At 40.8% G+C, this 16,760-nt stretch overlaps 1 protein-coding gene across 1 annotated transcript in view; it reads left to right on the top strand.

The window, feature by feature from the left end:
* Positions 1-16,760, top strand: part of NRPC1 (nuclear RNA polymerase C1) — a 105,276-nt gene that overhangs the window by 38,831 nt on the left and 49,685 nt on the right. Inside the window, exon 15 of the mRNA XM_010267287.3 lies at positions 13,807-13,900. Within this exon, the coding sequence (XP_010265589.1) occupies positions 13,807-13,900 (94 nt within the window). The remainder of the gene's footprint in view (positions 1-13,806; positions 13,901-16,760) is intronic.

Here is a 16,760-nt window from a genome sequence, read left to right on the forward strand (position 1 = left end):
AGCATTTGCTCCCGGTGAGATTTTCCCTCTATGATGAAATTCTGTGAATACAGCCATTAAGTTATCCTTATGATTTCCCAACAATCCTAATAGAAAGCTATTGAGAAACCATCAGGCCCCGGGGCTTTTGACCTTTCTATATTGAAGACTACTTCATGGACCTCATCCTCACTGATGGCTCTTAATGCAGCTTTATGAACCAGCACCTTGTCCCAACTCAAGTCCCCGAAATCAATAGATCTTTCGTCTAGGGTGGCAAAGATAGATATAAAATGATCCACAAAGCACTTTTCAATTTCCTTCTTTGAATTTAAAATCCGACCTTCACTCACCACACTTGAGATAATACATGTTTGGCAGCACCCAATCTCTGCCATCACTTACATTCCGTGCTTTTATTGAAACAAATAATTGGCCAAGCAATTCTTCTTGGCAATCCACTTCCTCATTCTTCCAAATTGTTAGTATTCCCCCTGAGGCACCCCATGATGGGGCAAAGGGCCAACTTAGTCCTCTACTACTCCAAATGCTTCTTATCCATCGCCCGCCCACATCTTGAAGTTTTGTTTCTTGCAACATCACAATATCTGGTCTTTCTTTCCTCAGCATGTTCCTAATCACTCTCCTTTTTTTAGTACTTCCAAGACCTCTCACGTTCCAACAAATAATCTTTATTTGATTCAGTTTTAGGTGGCCCTATCCCAAACCCCGACTACTAGTCTTCCCTCATTTTCTCCCTTTTCTGGTTTTCTACCTTACCATATGAGACTCCGCTAGCTAATTTCTCCACTTTGCTCAATTTTCTCTTCCTTTTTTTTTTTCTCCTCTCCCACCTTTTTCCTAAGATAGACTTTCATCTTGGAAGGTTCTTTTCTTGAATTCTTTTGTTTCTGTCTCTTCATCTGTGACAATTCCTTGCTCTCATCATCTTTCCCCCCATTACTATCTTCTTTTTCTTTTTCTACCAAATCTGGTATGTTCCCCTGCCCCTCCCTTGTCACCTCATTTTTTTCCTCCAGATCGACTAAGGTTTCAAGGTTTCCTAGGATCGGTTTCATTAACTCCTCTTCCCTAGTTACCATTCCCCTTCTATTTCTGTTACATCCGACCCAAATTCAGTGGTTGGGCTTGCATTACCACAAACAGGAGCATTAGAGTAGGGTTCAACAGAAGTTGTAACTGTAAGAGGAGAAAGTGGATTTGACAGTGAGACAGGCAAAGAGGGGGAGGGGATAGAAACTCCCTGGTTTGAGTTGCTAGGTCGATCTCCATTTCAGAAACATCCCAAACAGCTGAAGGAATCTGTTCCTCAGGTGCGTTTTTGTTCGGCCTAGGGTGGGTGCCCAAAGACTCATTATAGTGATACTACTTTTGATTCTCTTTTGTTCCTATAGTCTTTGCGGCTTGAGATGCTTCTGTAACACCCCCAAAAAACACTATGGATTCATCAACCTCCCTTTGCAATTGTTCCAGATCTTTAGTTCTAAATTGTTCTTCAAAGAGCAAATCAGTCCCAAAGAAATCTGAGTTTTCCACCCTACAAGCTTTCATTGAGTCAAGGCTGCCTACACTAGGAGGCTGATCGATTTCAACATCTTCGATATCTCTGAGATCTTCCCAATCTGTGTATTCTTCTGAGTCCTCCCACTGAGATTCCCTGTTGTATCTTGGATTGGGCTTCTTTGGTGTCGTCGAGTTCCCAACGCTATTAAACTGCCACTTCCAACCTTTCCGCTGTGGATTGGGGGATTTTTTCGCTGAGGGAGAGGAGATGAGAGCCATTCCAGTTGCAGTGGCAACTGAAGGGTCGAGGGGATTGCGAAACTGGGTTGAAGGGGACAGTGATAGACAGAAATTATCGTCCCCTAAAGAATGGCCCAGCTCCATTCCATGAGTTTTTGAGTTCTTACGTGATTCATTCTGGGTTCCGCGATGATCGGCTCGGGGACTAAGTTAGAGGGTCGGACATCTGGTTCAACGGTCTGGTTTGAACCCCCCATATTGGTATTCGATTTTAGCGCCTCCAGGTAGGATTTATTTTGGATTTTTCGATCAGATTCAAAAAAATTTGAAACCTATTCTTTAAAAGGGAACTGGTCCAATCTGCTATCTTCACCCGAAGTTTCAGTTTCTTGACTTTTCAATTTGCTTTGACCCTTTTGACCATCCACCCAACTGTCCATGTCATCATCTTCTCCAGTCTTCGACTTACAGTTCTAGAGTTCTCCTTCTCTGTTTGTCGCTAACCAGAACATCCTCCAGCTATCATCTGCAAAAATTTCCAGTCTGAGGAATTTTTTTTCGCCTTTGTTCCAACCACTTTTAACTTTGCTGCTCGAAGGTCTTGCACACAGTATGATTCCAAAACTCCACCGCAGATTGCTGCGATTCTGTGGAACAGTTAGGTCTTCTTACCCTTGAAGTTTTTTACTCTATTCAATTGGGGTGGGGTGGGGGTTGAGTGCTTTCAAAGAAGAGGAACTGAGTAACTGATGCACTCATGCACATGGTTTTTATCTATTCTTGACCAATCCTTAGAAGAAGGCTGAGAGGTTGAAAAGGAGGACCGGAATTACTCCTTTTATAATCTTGAGGCTTATGAAAGAATGGAAAAAACTTTTGAAGGAAACAGGATATAATGGAAAAATTATTGCTGGTATAGGATCTCTTATTGTAGACAGGTTTATGCTGCATCCTGAATTTGAAGAAGTCAAAAGATCCTCTTTTTGGTTCAGATCTATGGTCTGATTTATTTTTATGATGCATAGGGACTTGAATATGTTGTATGTCCCCAATAGTTAGATGCTTTTCTTTTGTTTGTACTTTTATACTTATTTGTGCTCTAGTTTAATCCTTCTCTCCCTATGCGTTGTCTTGTATTTTGATGGCATCCATGAGATGGAAGAAGGTGGTTTTGAGCCTTCTATGAGATGGAGGAAGGAGATTACAATAGAAGAAACAATTTCTGTCCGAGGAGACGAAAAATAAAGGAAGTGTCATTTTGAAGGTAAGAAATGATAAAGAGAGCAATGGTACTGTTGGTGGGATATTCAATAGACTGGTCCAAGGGTTTTATGGATGTTGAACTTTTCTCCATGAAGACACCAGAATGGAACAATGAGTGGGGATTGGAAGGTAAGAAATATGTAGTGGAGAGTTAGAATAGAATAAACAATAGAGGACGGTTCTTAATGCTTACTGAATACTTTTGTAACAATAAAAGACAACTTGTATGCAGTCTATGCATACTTGAAGGTAGGAAGGGTGAGAGATGGACATACTAGGTTCTTCCATGATTTGGCAAATCGAAGAGCAAGAATTTAGTGGCCAAACTAGAGTTAGATGGACATGTGATTACCAACCAGTAAGAAATTGTTAAATTATTTATGGATCATTTCAAATCTATATTTAGAAGACTGTTGAATGAGAGGTCATCTTCGGAAGGGTTTGAGTGGCCGAGCTTGGGAGAGGAGAAAGCAAGTTGGGCAGAAAGGAATGTTGAAGAGGAGATTGAGAGAACAATATTCGTGATGGATAGATAAGGCGCTGGGCCCAGATGGTTTTACAATGGCTTTCTACCAAGACTATTGGGATGTTTTGAAAGATGATCTATGTGATGCCCATAAGGAATTTGCAGATAATCATATAGTGAGCCCTGGAGTCAATGCCACATTCTTAGCCTTAGGCCCTTAGAGACCCGATGCAGTTAACCCTAAGGATTTTAGGTCAATTAGTTTGATGACTAGCATTTACTAAATCTTAGCTAATGTTTTGTCCTTCAGGCTCACAGCAGTTCTCCTATGCTTAATCAGTCAAGCCCAAGGGGCTTTTGTATAAGGGAGACAAATAACATACCTGATTCTGATTGCTAATGAGAGTGTGGAAGGTATGAGAAGATCCAAAAAAAGGCTTTGTGTGTTAAGCTGGAGTTGGAGAAGGCATATGATTTGGTGGATTGGCATTTTCTCATACAAGTTTTGAGAAATTGTGGCTTTGGGGCAATTGGTGTAAGTGGATCTTTGGTTGTGTTAGCTCCTGTCACTACTTTATCTTGGTCATTGGAGTGGTGAAAGATTTCTTCCTAGCGTGTGAGGTATTTGACAAGGGGTCCTCTCTCACCTTTCCTCTTCATATTAATTGCAGATGTGCTTAGCATAATGATCTCAAAGGCTGATAGGTAGGGTATAGTACAAGAATGGAGAGTAGGCAGAGATGGCACCCAGTCACCCACCTCTAATTTGCGGATGTTGTTGATTTTCTGTGATGAGGGGGAGGGGGTGAGTTTGAGAAGGTAAACAATCTCAAGGAGTTGGTAAAACACTTTGAGAGTTTGTCTAACTTGAGAGTCAACCTTGGAAACAGGTGTGTAGCTAGTGTCAACCTGGAGATTAGCGAGGTGGAGGCTATTGCTAGATGCCTAAAGTGTTCTATCTCTTCTTGGCCCATGTCATGTTTGGGGCTTCTGTTAGGGGCAAACCCTAGGGAGAGTAGCTTTTGGTGTCCAGTGGTACAAATGTTTAAAAAAATGCTCGCCTCATGGAAGAAGAATTACATCTTTTTTGGGGGTAGAGTAATTTTAATAAGAGCTACACTTGCTAATCTACCAACCTACTTTCTGTCTATCTTTAGAATTCCACCTAGGGAAGCCAACAAACTGAAGAAATTGATGAGGGACTTTCTGTGGGATCTGGGGGAAAGCAGGAAGGATCATCTGATAAAGTGGGAAGTGGTTTGTTGGAACAAGGGGGGGGGGTTGGGTTTGGGAAACTTAAGTCAAAAGAACACAACATTACTAGGGAAGTGGTTGTGGATATGGTCCCTGGAGAGAGATTATGGCATGGGGTGGTAGGAAGTATTCATGGTTGTTCAAAAAATGGGTGGGATGTTGGAGTATCTCGGCGAGCTGTATCGGCAACACTGTGGAAAGCGATTCATGGTACTCATCCTAAATTTCTCAGATTTGTTAGATTTGATGTTTGTGATGGTAACTCCGTTCTTTTTTAGGAGGATACTTGGGAAACTTAGGTTTGATGTTCTCTGTTTCTTAGGATCCTTTCCTTTGTATATCACCGAACTAGTGTATCCTTTGCAGATCTCATGGTGAGGACTGTTACCACATACTAATATCTTATTCATTTACTGCTGCAGAGTTATGGGAGCAGTAGTTCTTGATGTTTGGGTGCAGGTGGAATAGGCCAGCAGAAGTAAACTTGCTTTTTGATCCATTTACCTTTCTATAGTGTCAAAAAAGAGGAAAAATCATGTGGAGGTGTGCTAGAGTTGTGCTGATATGGATAGTGTGGGAAGAAAGAAATGCTAGAATCTTCCAGGAGAAGGAGAGAGGAAAAAGGAGTGCATTTTGCATAGGGTGATATAGTGGTTAAAATCCCTGGATTCATTGCACCTATTCTCTTTTAATGATATATGGAGGAATTGGTCAGAAGTAGCAAGCTGCTCCTCTTTAAAGACTAGGATCAGTATGAGTTGGGAACCCCTTCCTAAAGGTTTTTTGAAGCTGAAATTCGATGGTAGCAGTCAAAGTAATCCAGGCCTTAGTTCAGCCCCGGTTTAGAAAGTGGAAAGAGATTACCTTTTAAGCCCCAGTTTAGGAGGTTGTAGCTCCAGTTTGGTCCCCTCCCGCAAGTGGTTTTTACAAAATGAATTTTGATGGGAGTAGTATTGGCAACCCAAGACCTTCGGGTATTGGGGGTGTTTTAAGGGGTGAGAATAGGATTATAATTGCTTTGTTCTCAGGCGCAATTGAAGAGGATAATTCTCTTAGAGCTGAGATTTTGGTGGCTATGAAGGTGTTCATAGAGCTAAGGATTTAAAGTTGAGGAAGCTGATCATTGAAGGAGACTCAAAGCTGGTGGTAGAATGGCTGAAAGGAGATAAAAATGGTTTTTGATGTACAACAATGAGAAGAAGAAATTCCAATGGCTGATAAAAGACATGGAAGTTAAGGTCGTTTGGGTTAAGAGATGTGCTAATTCCATTGCTGATGGGCTAGAAAAGCAAGGGGTGAATAGGAAGAATTTGCTTTGGGCTTAATTGTAATCTTTCTGTTTTTTCTTGTTTGGGGGAGATAAGAGAGGTTATCTCTCCTCCCTTTGTACTCTTTTAGTTGATTAATGAAATCCTTTGTTATTGATAAAAAAAGGTAATCCAGGCCCCTCTGGAATGGGAGGGGTGCTGATGAATGAATTTGGCAATGTGGTCCTCCTTTACTTTGGTCCCCTGGGGATTGGGAACTCTACTAGGGCAGAATTGCTAGTTGCCATCTTGGGTGTACAGGTTGCAATTCAGGTAGGTGTGCAACAACTACTAATTGAAGGGGATTCCAAGGTGGTAGTGGGCTGGCTAGAACCCTGAGGCTATTGTATGGAGCTTTAAGAATGAAATTAATAACTTTAAGTGGCTGATGAGGAGCTTGGCTGTTAGTATTAAATTGGTGGGGAGATCAGCAAATGCTTTGGCTGATTGTCTAGCAAAAGCAAGGGGCAAACAAGGAACAATTGTATAGGGCTCATTTGTAGTCTCAATTTGCTTTTCTGTTTTCTGTTTCTTCTTGTTCTTTGGAGAGGATGCAGATCGCAACTCCTCACAGGAAGCTTGTATCTCTAGTTCTTTTCTCAATGAAATCTTAAATTATTTATAAAAAAATAGGCGAAACCCAAACGTCAACACGGAAAACTTCATCCAAACTTTCAACCAACTACAACCAACCTCTTCTCACTCTTCATCAACAAATTCTACTTCCCTCCCTTCAGCTTCCCCCCAAATCTCACCCTCTTCCCCAACTGCTTTCTTCTTGTTGTATTCCTCCCTCCTGTTTTATTCAAAGTGTTCAATTGCCTCCCTCACCATGGCTTCCCCCCCAAAAAATAAAGGCCAAGAGACTTCCCAATTGCCACCTGTTTGTCCACCACTTGATCGATATCCACTATCTCCTTCTCAGTGATATTTTCCTTTCGGACCTGTTCAGCTCTGCTCCCCACTATCACTCCCCCCTCTCTTGTTTCCTCTTCAACTTCAACCTGAACTTCTGTTTCCATTATTTTTTTTTTAAACTTCCTTCCTCTCACCTTTCCCCTTTCTATCAACAATAATATCCTCCACATTCTCCTTCCCATCTTCACTCTCTTGCTCTTCATTCCTTTTAGTAACCTTTATCCTATTCCTTTCCCCCCTCTCCTTGATGAGACTTCACAGTTTCGATTAATTGAATCTAACTCCAGTGCCTTCTTGGCTGAGTCTGCTTCCAAACAAATTGCTTCGCCTATGTCATTCAAACAATTCTGACCTTTAGCCTTGACTTTAGACCCCTTCCTATTGTAGATTCTCTTAAATCTGCAGCAACGACCGTCCCTGACAAGTCCTTCCTTCAGACGATGAATAACTTTGGTTACATGAACAAGCTGCCCATTGCCAGTTCCTCTTAATTTTCTCAACTCCCCTACAGTGAAATTCTCAATATTAGGCATCTTCAGAACACCTTCACTTCTTTTCCTACCTAAATCCACCCCTTGTTTTCCTAGTAAGACCGATGTTGTCAATATTTCCTCGCACATCTTCTTCAGGTTCATGTCACTTACAACTCCCCCCAAGTCTTAACCCAGCTTCTTTTTTTTTTGATCAATAACACTCATTAAATCATCAATAGAAGATTTACAAGAGGAAGACAAACACACTTATCTTCCAAGAGCAAGAAAGAACCTCAAGGAAAGGAAAAATAAGAAAAAAAACACTAAAGTTACAGCTTAGCCCTAAACCGTCAGCTAGGGAATTAGCCGATCTTTTAACCCAACATGTCTTAACTTCCATCTCCCGCACCAGCCACTTGAATTTCCTCCTCTCATTGTTGTACTTCCAAAAGCCATTGTGATCTTTAATCAGCCACCCTATCACCACCTCTGAATCCCCTTCAATTATGAGTTTCCTGATGTTCAACTCCTTAGCTTTCCGAACTCCTTCCATAACTGCAAAGATCTCAGCTCTAAGGGAGTCACCCACTCCAATTGGGCCTGAGAACATGGCAGAAATGACCCCATTTTCATCCCTAAAAACACCCCCAATCCTCGATTGTCCCGGATTTCCCCGACTACACCCATCAAAGTTTAATTTCAAGAATCCACCAGGTGGAGGGGTCCAAGCCACACTCATTACTGACTTGGTCTGTGTGCAATTTGCAATTTCACCCCACTTCCTCAACATGTCATCCACAGTGTAATCTGTGAATAGCTCCAAAGATTTCAGCCATTGTACCGCCTTAATATGTATGATAGACCTCAGATCTGCTGCTCCTCTCTCAGCTTCTGAGAATATCCTGGAGTTTCTTTCTTTCCAAAGTGTCCAACATACTTCAGCCCTTAGTCCTCTCTGCATGTCCTTCCCCTTTTTATCCGCCACCTGGAAAAAGAAGGGGAAAAAAGGCACTGCAAGTCTGATGGAGGATTCCAGCTACATCCAAATAGGGAGAAAGCCCAATCCCAAATTGACCTCACAAAATGGCAAGACACTAGTTGGTGAAAACCAGTCTCCCCATCCACTTTACAAAGAACACACCACTGAGGTGGCAAGCAAGTATTGGGTTTCTTCTTTTGGAGTAGATCACCAGTGTTGATTTTTTCTAGATAGGCTTCCCAACAAAAACTACCAACTCTAGGAGGTAGTGCTCTGCACCAAACCTCATCAACAGGGAAAGGGGGGAAAGTAGGACTAGTGGACTGACTTAAGACTTTGAAGAAAGAGAAGCACAAGAAAAGATGCCATTGGGGGTAGGTGTCCAAATTCTAGAATCCGCCCTAGTGGGGTCTTGACCCAGCTTCTTACTGCTAGTCTCATAGGAAAGGACCGTACTCTTCGAAGTAGTGAAGTACATGTCATTCCATGTATTGCCTTCCTCATCAGAATTTTCTTCCACATCAGCTTTTTCCATCCTTTCCTCCAACGCCGCATTACCACTTATCATACGATGTTGATCCATCACCTCTTCAACTGATAGTCTCTATTTAGTTGGAACATTTTCACCACCATCCTTTATCCTACCTGATATAGTGAAAAAAATCATTTTCAGAGTGCAAAGCTATGTCCTTGACAATATCCCTGCCCTGTGGAATAACTTCTTTGGTAGCCAATAATAGTGTGCTTGGGAAACAAACTTCTCTTGGCCTGCTTTGACCATCAAACATTTAGAATAACTCAAATCATTGAATTAATTAACCTTCTAGGGTCAACCTACCTGGATCAATCTTGTTTGGACAGTAGATTTTGGAAACCTTCCCCATCTGGTGTGTTCACTTGTTCCTCCTTTTTTGATGTCCTCATTCAATCATCAAGCTCTGTAAGGAGCTTTCCTTCAAAGGAGATTTGGTGTCAGTTTGTACCCTCAAAAATTCGGGTTTTTTGTTGGGAGGTGGTTCTCCAAAAAAATCAATACCCTAGATATGTTGCAAAAAAAAAGGCCAAATGTATGCCTATCACCCCATGTTTGTAGCCTCTGCTTGGGATCTGGTGAGGCGATCACACACCCATTAATTTCTTGTCCATTTGTGTGCTTTATTTGGACCTAGTTCTCTTCTATCTTTGGTTGTAGGTGGACACCTCCCCTAGATGTGGCAAGCCTTTTTGACCCAAGCTTTTTCAGGCAACCGAAGAGACGTGGAAGATTAATGTGGAGAGCCACAAGAGCAGCTATCTTATGGTCAGTTTGGGAAGAAATGAACAATATAATCTTAAAGGAGTGGAGAAATCCAAGGAGGCAATTGTAGAAAGGATCATTATTTTGACTATTCAATGGTTCAAAACTTTGGATTTGTTTAAAGACTTCTTAGCTGAAGACATTTATAGGAATTGGGAAGTGGTGACATCTACAACTTCCATGAAACCGATTGTGCAGGAATTGTGGTCATCACCAACACAACAAAGAGTGAAATTGAACTTCGATGGGAGTTCAAGAGGTAACCCAGGCCCTTCAGGTATAGGAGGACTATTCAGAGATGAAAATGACTGAATTGTGGCTTTGTTTTCGGGACCAATAGGAGTGGGGGACTCATTGAGACTGGAGGTGATGGCCTTGCTTCAAGGTGTAAGATATGCCAAACAATTGGGGTTACACCAAATTGAGATAGAGGGAGGCTCTAAATTGTTGATTGAGTGGCTGCAATCTAGTAAGTTGGGAGCTTGGATTTATAGACAGCCCATAAGGGAAATCCTCAACATAACAAGGGAGATTGGTGCATGCTTCAAATGGACAAGGAAATCAGCTAATGGTTTAGCTGACACATTGGCTAAACAAGGGACTGTGAGGGAGAGAATGTTCTGGGCAGTTTTGTAAGAAAGATTATTAGGGCTCAACACCTACTTAGGGGTTGACAGCTGTACTTAAATCTGGAAAGTTATTCTTAAGTTATATTAATGAAGTTACCGTTTCCAATAAAAAAAAACTCAAATCGTTAGTGCGCACGTACTTCATAGTTGCCCATTGCCAAATCTCCTTCCTCTTAAATTGTCAAGAGAGCTTGAGGAGTGGTATTTAAAGCCTGTTACCTTCTTTGCCCTCAGTCGCTTAGTCACATCCGTCTTCACTAGTTTCCCTCCTTTGGATGACCTGGTGTTTTAAAATAAATGTTTTACAAAACCTATTATCTAAAGTTAAAATACATAAACATAACATGTAATGCATATTCAAATGAGAATTTAAAAATAAAACCAAACATATAAACATTTTCAAGAATGTAAAATCCACACTCTCTTTTTTCCTCAATTGCATTACTTCAAGTAGCTAATGTGATGTAAAACATATTACATTTTGATTCTACGGGCCACCTTTGTGCCACACCCCTCGAGGCAAGCCCAAACAAGTCCATGTTAGGGTCTTAAATTCTTAGCTACGACACAAAAATAATGATTTTATAATTTTAATTGCTTTTTAAGAAGACATTTTATTAGGATGAGTGAATGAACAACATTAGCAAATAGGGGGTTCTAGGCAGAGCCCCTAACCCAGCTGCTAGGTTAAAAAAAAAGCAAAAAAGTGTCAAATTTTTAAAAGGCGCATGGCTAGGCGCATCAGGACCTAGGCGAGGCGCATACCCTAAAAAACTGCACCTAGGACCTAGGCGAGGCGCATACCCTAAAATGCACCTCACCTGTGCGCCTAGGCGTGTCTTTTAAATCACTAGGTGATCAAACCCCTTGAATTTTCCTTCCTAGTCTTAGGTTCAAATGAGAAGCATGAATAGGACTTGAAGAGGAAGAAGATGGACAAGACTCATTGTCCATAATCCACAGTTTCTTAGAAGTCATGTGATGATTAGAAAAGTTATGTGGATTAGCTGACTTTGGCTCAAGTCCAATTGGGCCACCCGGCTCACTTAGCACCACCTAGTATTATCAATTTTAACACCTCCTTTCTTCATACCTTTCCTTCCAAACTTACTAGATTGCCCTTGATTAGCCCCGCTGCTTCATCTTCCTTATAACAACTTTGAAGCATCCCAACCTCATTTGTCGTTTTCCCATGTTCTAAGTCTATTTCTCTTCCCTTCTCTTGAGTTCTTTTCATTCCCTCTCCTCATCTTCCACCTGGCTTCCAACCTGACATGTCATCTCATCTTCCTCAGACTCTTGCTTGCTCCTCCACAGTGTCACTTCAACTTCTAACTCAATCCATACCCTGTAACAAAGGCCGTCCACCTGCAACTCCACAAATTGTGGGATGACTTCTGGATTCACCCCTGTAATTCCATTTTGCAGCACAAAGATAATGGATATCAAGATCAACCAACATTTGTCTGATGGCATTTGCAATATACTCAAACACTTGACCCACCCAGAGATTGGATGGGAGGTCCAGAAGCTTCAATGAGATCGGTAACATCTGTGAAGTTCATACTTTTGCAGCTTGGAAACCATTATTCTACTGAAACTGAACTGCCGCAAGTCTCTACTGTCTGCAGGTTGACTATTTCTTCCTCAACATCAGCGATTGCCTTTTTGCTATCAAAAGGCCTAATGAACACAGGAACATGACTGTTAATCTTAGTCCTAAATGCTTCCAAGTCCGGCTTCCAATCACAAACCTCCTCTTCTGCTGTTAACACAATTTTTTTTTTCCAGCTTTCTTTTTCGCCAGTTAAAACCACCTTAAGAGACACAATTGGTCTAAGCACAGTCGTGGCAACTGTTATTCTCTTCTTCGTCTTCACGCATTTCTGAATCCACTCTTTTCATCCCTTCCCCCTCAACCTTAGCTTATTCCATCCTCGAGTGAAACTCCTGTAACACCTCTGCTGTCATGGCCCAGCCCCTTATCTGAATGCCTATTGGGTCACAAATCTTCTTCATCCTTCTATTTTCTAACCTCTCTGTAAAGGAAATGAACCAACCCTTGTCGTTTCTCTTCACTGCATCATAAACCTTGTCTTCTGAAAACTATTCCTCCATTCTTGTATTATCACAGTATTAAGAGCCACATCCAGAAAGCCCTTGAACCACCACATCTTTCGTCAGGGAAATTGAGGCCCACTTTTTCTCAATGAACTCCAAAGATTCCAAACCTTCATATCTAGTCTCTTCCAGTCTAAATTTCTTTGCTTCGACTGTGATTTCCTTGGACCAGCCCATTTCATGTTGCTGATTAAAAAAGGCCTGCAGAGATTCAATGTTTACTGAAGATGATCAAGACTGCTATCAGTCTTGGGCACTAAGGAATTTCAGGTTCGAACAGAAGAGAAAGTGAAGAAGAAAGAGGAGAAAGATTAGTGAGAGAGCAGTAGAACACAGGTTTGAAAGGAAGGACAGATTCTAAATGATCTGCTGCCGCCACTTCAATTTAATATTTATATGTTATGCTAGTTACATGAAAGGACATATCTGCCCTTGGTGTTTACATCATAACACTTAACAATATAAAAAACTGAAACGTAAATAACAGAACTAGAATATCAGAATAACATAACAGATAGACTAGGTATATTCTACCCTACGGGCAGAGTGGCCCCACAGCTGTGGGGCCCACATCAGTTTCTCTACATTTACTGTTATCTGGTTATCACAACACAGCCTTGTAAGTACTTCAAATCTGATTCTCGTCACCTATAAGAATTTTTAAACAATTACCTCAGAAACTCCATTAGACATTAATCTGTATTTAGCCTCACTACTTGATCTAGCGACAATTAAATGTTTTTTTCTCCATGGGGATATTAGAATATGACATACAAAGATAATACCTTGACATAGAATGATTCAAGTGAACAAGTCCAATCTGTATCTATAAAAACTTTAAAATACCCATTATAGTGCAACATACCTGCTACACCCATGATATATTGCAAGATCATCGAGAGCACTCAAAGCAACAATGCCAGTTATTCTAATCAACACAAACAACACAACTTTTTGATCCAAACTCTTGCTTTTTCCTTTCTCCATGGAATTTGAAAAACTGCAAGAAGTGATTATTCCAGTTGGAAACCAGTGAGTTCGACTTCTCTGATCAATTAAGCAAAATGGGTATTGGATATTATTAGTTACTAAATCCGTTTCTTTTCTTAACGGAATAGCAGTTGAATTATCTTCTCTTCTTTTACAGTACAAAAGTTAAGCTTACCTCGTATAAAACACCAGTGGAGATTATTTTGGTAAAAAAAAGACTAAAAATTTTCATTTCCCTCATCAACTAAACATATTGGCATTTTCAGCACACAAATGGATGTCCTATGTGATCTTTTCAGGAATATGCCTTTGTTATTTATGACCTTCATAACATGAGTGTTTATTTGTTTGTTTTCTTTACCTCAGGAAATGGCAATAAAGATGGACTTTTCTCTGTTCTTCTTAGGGATTATAATGCACATGCTGCTGCTTCTTGTATGAACCGTATTGCAAAATTAAGGTATATTTCTAGGCTCTTTTGGTGATAATTTTGTGTTCCGTTAGCATTGATGTATGCCAAATTATACTTTGTTGATGGAACTTAATGTACTTATTTGTAAATGAAAGCTGAAATTCTGTAGCCGAAGCAGTAGAAGAGAGGAGAAGACCTAGAGATACTGAGAATGTCGAACTGAATGACCCAGTCGACAATGCTATTATTTATATTAGAGTACAGTACAATGTTACAGGAAATGACTGGAATTCCCCTGATTAGTGATGGGACACCCAGCCAATTTAAAACACCAAACAAACTTAGGCCCATTAACACAGGCCTAGTACATAACAACTTAAACTCAAATACAGGCTAATAAGAACTCTTATCAGCCGAACCATCAATAGATGAAAACCTTCAACCTAACATTCCCCCTCAAGCTAAGCATGGATGTCAATCATGTTTAGCTTGCCAAGAAGGTCCATGAACTTTGCTGCAGCCATCCCTTTAGTCAATACATTTGCAATTTGCATCTCGGATGGAGTATAAGGAATGCGGAGTTCTCCCGAGACTATTCTCTCTCTAACTAAACGTCGATCAATCTCAATATGTTTTGTCCTGTCGTGTTGCATAGGGTTATTTGCAATGTTGATGGCAGCCTTGTTGTCACAATACAGTCTGAGAGGACCCTCAGCTTTAATGCCAAGCTCATTAAGAAGGGTCCTGAGCCAAAGGAGTTCAGCAACCCCGTGAGCCATAGCTCGATATTCTGCTTCCGCACTTGATCTAGCAACTACATTCTGCTTCTTACTGCGCCATGTGACCAGGTTTCCTCCCACAAATGTACAATATCCTGAAGTTGATTTTCTGTCTTCAACAGAACCAGCCCAATCTGCATTAGTATAAGCTTCAATTTCAATTCTATTGTTTTTCCTGAATAGAATTCCCTTTCCTGGGCAAGTCTTCAACTGCCTGAGAATCCTTTCAACTGCTTTCATATGAGGGATCTTTGGAGAGTGCATGAATTGACTGACAACATGCACAACATAAGCAATATCTGGCCGAGTGAGAGATAAGTATATCAGCTTCCCTACCAGTTTTTGGTATCTCTCTCTATCACAGTAGTCCTCCCCTACTGATTCCTGTAGGCCATGATTCTGTTCTATTGGAGTATCTGCTGGCCTACACCCTATCATGCCTGCTTCCTCTAGGAGGTCAAGAACATACTTCCGTTGACATATGTAGATTCTTTCTCTTGACCTAGCAACTTCAATCCCAAGAAAATATCTCAAATGGCCCAAGTCTTTGATCTCAAATTCCGAAGCTAAAAACTCCTTAAGTCTTTTTATCTCTTCCAAGTCATTCCCGGTAATCACCATATCATCCACATAAACAATGAGTGCCGTAAGTTTGCTATCCTGTCTCCTTATGAACAAGGTATGGTCTGCACCGCTCTGAGTGTACCCCACTTTCTTCATGGCCCCACAAAGCCTCTCAAACCATGCACGAGGAGACTGCTTCAAACCATATAATGCTTTCCTCAGTTTACAAACCTTTCTACCAAAGTCATAGCCTGGTGGAGGTTCCATAAATACCACTTCATGAAGGTCACCATTTAGGAAGCCTGGTGGAGGTTCCAGCTGGTTTTTATAGTTATGTGGCCAAAAGAAAGGTATGTAGATTTAATATGTCTTTATATGGTTTGAGGCAATCACCTAGAGCTTAGTTTGATAGGTTTAGGAGTGCATTGACTATATTTAACTATACACAAAATCAATGTGGCCGTACTTTGTTTGAAGAGAAGGGGATCATTAGTGTTGGTGTTGATAGTGTATGTGGATGATATTGTAGTCATAGGAAATGACCTGAGTGAGATTGATACCTTGAAAACGAACCTACACCAGGAGTTTGAGATTAAGGATCTTGGGGAGCTGAAGTATTTTTTGAGCATTGAGGTGGTAAGGTTGAAGCATGAGATCTTCATTTCACAGAGGAAGTATGTTTTGGACCTACTATAAGAGACAAGAAAACTTGGGGCAATGCTAGCTGATACACCTATTGATCAAAACCACAAAATGAATTCTTCAGATGGTGAGCTAGTGAAGGATGTTGGAAGGTATCAAAAGATTGGTGGGCTGATTGCTATACCTATGCATGACACGACTGGATATCTCTTATACAGTTAGTGTGGTAAGTCAGTATATGCATGCCCCATGAGTTCAGCACTAGGAGGCTATTGACAGGATACTTGCGTATCTGAAGGGACACCCAGGTAGAGGCATACTATTTGCTGACCATGGACATTTGATGTTAGAATCTTACATAGATGCTGATTGGGCTGGGTGCCTAGATGATAGGAGATCTACATTAGGAATTTGCACTCTTGTTGGAGGTAATCTGATTTCATGGAAGAGTAAAAACAAGTATTTATAGCAAAGGCAAGTGCTGCAATGTTATGGAACATAGTGTTTCGAGGCTCCTCTGGGTTCGGTCAATGTTAGAGAGATTGAAATTGAGGCAAAAGAACCTATGATACTAAATTGTGATAATTATGCAGCATTTAAGATTGCCCATAATCTAGTTCAGTATGATAGGACGGAGCATATAGAATAATAGAAGTGGATAGACATGTTATAAGGGAAAGGGCGACATCCGGAGAAGTGTGCCTACCATATGTTGCATCTGACTTACAACTAGCCGATGTTCCCACAAAAGGTGTTGCAAGAAACATGCTTGAGTATATAAGATAATGATAGGGGTGGCCAGATCTATTTTTTGGCATTCTCCCATTCTTTTCAATTTCTCTCTTCTTCTCTCTCTTTTTTTTTGATCAATAACATCAATTTCATTAAATTAAGAGAATAGAGGGAAAGGAATACAAAGGGAG

This window comes from Nelumbo nucifera, chromosome 2 (genome assembly GCF_055504915.1).
Source record: "Nelumbo nucifera cultivar China Antique chromosome 2, China Antique-T2T, whole genome shotgun sequence".
Classification (NCBI taxonomy): domain Eukaryota; kingdom Viridiplantae; phylum Streptophyta; class Magnoliopsida; order Proteales; family Nelumbonaceae; genus Nelumbo; species Nelumbo nucifera.